At 54.1% G+C, this 2500-nt stretch overlaps 1 protein-coding gene across 1 annotated transcript; it reads left to right on the forward strand.

Moving 5' to 3' along the window:
* Positions 1-1555: 1555 nt before the first annotated feature.
* On the forward strand, positions 1556-2350 carry LOC122128925 (E3 ubiquitin-protein ligase RNF182-like; the record flags this gene model as incomplete). Its single annotated transcript, XM_042703981.1, has 1 exon — positions 1556-2350. A coding segment is annotated over one exon (795 nt), but the record flags the coding sequence as incomplete, so codon positions are not given.
* Positions 2351-2500: the final 150 nt, after the last annotated feature.

Below are 2500 nucleotides of genomic sequence, written 5' to 3' on the forward strand. Positions count from 1 at the left end.
TTAGGTGAAGCACAGCTTCAGTGTGACTGAGTACTTAAAGTGAAGCACATCTTCAGTGTGACTGAGGGGTTAGGTGAAGCACAGCTTCAGTGTGACTGAGTACTTAAAGTGAAGCACATCTTCAGTGTGACTGAGGGGTTAGGTGAAGCACAGCTTCAGTGTGACTGAGTACTTAAAGTGAAGCACATCTTCAGTGTGACTGAGGGTTAGGTGAAGCACAGCTTCAGTGTGACTGAGTACTTAAAGTGAAGCACATCTTCAGTGTGACTGAGGGGTTAGGTGAAGCACAGCTTCAGTGTGACTGAGTACTTAAAGTGAAGCACATCTTCAGTGTGACTGAGGGTTAGGTGAAGCACAGCTTCAGTGTGACTGAGTACTTAAAGTGAAGCACATCTTCAGTGTGACTGAGGGTTAGGTGAAGCACAGCTTCAGTGTGACTGAGTACTTAAAGTGAAGCACATCTTCAGTGTGACTGAGGGGTTAGGTGAAGCACAGCTTCAGTGTGACTGAGTACTTAAAGTGAAGCACATCTTCAGTGTGACTGAGGGGTTAGGTGAAGCACAGCTTCAGTGTGACTGAGTACTTAAAGTGAAGCACATCTTCAGTGTGACTGAGGGGTTAGGTGAAGCACAGCTTCAGTGTGACTGAGTACTTAAAGTGAAGCACATCTTCAGTGTGACTGAGGGGTTAGGTGAAGCACAGCTTCAGTGTGACTGAGTACTTAAAGTGAAGCACATCTTCAGTGTGACTGAGGGGTTAGGTGAAGCACAGCTTCAGTGTGACTGAGTACTTAAAGTGAAGCACATCTTCAGTGTGACTCAGTACTTAAAGTGAAGCACATCTTCAGTGTGACTGAGGGAAACTAAAAAGGTCTCTGCGCTTCAGTGAGTGACATTTTTCACAGTGACAGGCAAAAGCAGACGGGTTTTCTATGGCTTGCTGTGGTTTCCCAGCGGAGTGAAATGCATTGTCCTGCTCTTTTTAATGCGTTGCCACTGGTAACTGTGATGCAGATACGTGTCTCCATACAGATCTAGCGGTTCTCATGGTTCTGTCTCCATACAGATCTAGTGGTTCTCATGGTTCTGGTAAACCTGAGCAAAGACAGATATATAGCCTCCATTTCTGTTCTGTTCCACAAGAACCTCCCTGAACACCTGAACACCTGAACACAAATCTACACATTACTGCTTTTTCATTACGGCCACTATTTCCTGATGAGTTTCAGGACGGTTACTAATTAATTACGGTTACTATTTCCTGATACATTTTCAGTTGTTCTGCTTCATAACTGCTGCCTCTCTCTCTAACCCTGCCCCCCCCTGATGGCAGCTTACCCCGCTAGGGTAACTCAGCTAGGGCCACATCTGGGCCACATCCGGGCCAGATCCGGTCGAGAGCTGGCTGCCACCAGGGTCCTTTCTCTGTGTCCCCAGAACATGAGTCAGAGATGAGCGCCACGGACTCGGACCGAGAGGAGAGGGAGGAGAGGGAGGAGGAGAGGAGGAGCGACCTGGAGCCAGAGGAGAGGGATGGAGAGTCAGACTCGGTGGACAGAGACTCGGTGGACAGAGACTCGGAGAAGAGAGACTCGGAGGAGAGAGACGGAGGGAGGGAGTCAGACGAGCAGCGCCCCAGCAGTCCTGACGAGCTGGAGTGTAAGATCTGCTACCAGCGCTACTCTGCCCACGGCCGGCGGCCCAAGCTGCTGGGCTGTCTGCACCGCGTGTGTGCCCGCTGTCTGCGGCGCATGCTGGACCTGGGCTCTGCGCCCGACTGCGTCAGCTGCCCCTTCTGCCGCCACGAGACGCCGCTGGGTCAGCTGAACGTGGCCGCGCTGCCCGACGACGCCAACCTGATGGGCCGGCTAGCGCGGCGCGACACGCACACGTCCTGGAGCTCCGAGCACCGCGAGGTGCTGCTCACGCCGGACGGGCTTGCCGCATTCCAGAGCCCCGCCCACGAGCCCAGCCAAGACACCTGCCTCGTCATCACCATTATGGAGGTGCAGCGCGACAGCCTCCCTGGTCGCCATGGAGATGCGTTGTCCACTTCGTCGTCGGAGGGCAGCCTGGACTCGGCGTCTCTGGGCTCGGCGGGCGGGCGGGCGGACCGGGAGCAGGACGGGCTGTCAAAGCTGTGCGCCCATGTGCCGCGGGTGCTGGTCTGGCTGCTGGGCTGCTTCTACTTCGGCTCGCTGCCGCTGGGCATCTACCTGCTGGTCATCCAGCGCGTCACACTGGGCATCGTGTGCGTCAGCCTCGTGCCCACCAGCCTCACCGTCTGCCTGGTCTACGGATTCTGCCAGTGTCTCTGCCAGGGCCTCTGTGACTGCTCACCCAGGACATGACTTCACATCCTCGTCTGTGTGTGTGTGTGTCTCTGTGTGTGTGTGTGTGTGTCTGTGTGTGTGTGCATCTCTGTATTATTGTGTGAGTGTGTGTGTGCATCTCTGTATTAGTGTGTGTGTGTGGGTGTGTGTGTGTGTGTGCATCTCTGT

The sequence above is a fragment of the Clupea harengus genome, unplaced genomic scaffold (assembly GCF_900700415.2).
Source record: "Clupea harengus unplaced genomic scaffold, Ch_v2.0.2, whole genome shotgun sequence".
NCBI classification, from domain to species: domain Eukaryota; kingdom Metazoa; phylum Chordata; class Actinopteri; order Clupeiformes; family Clupeidae; genus Clupea; species Clupea harengus.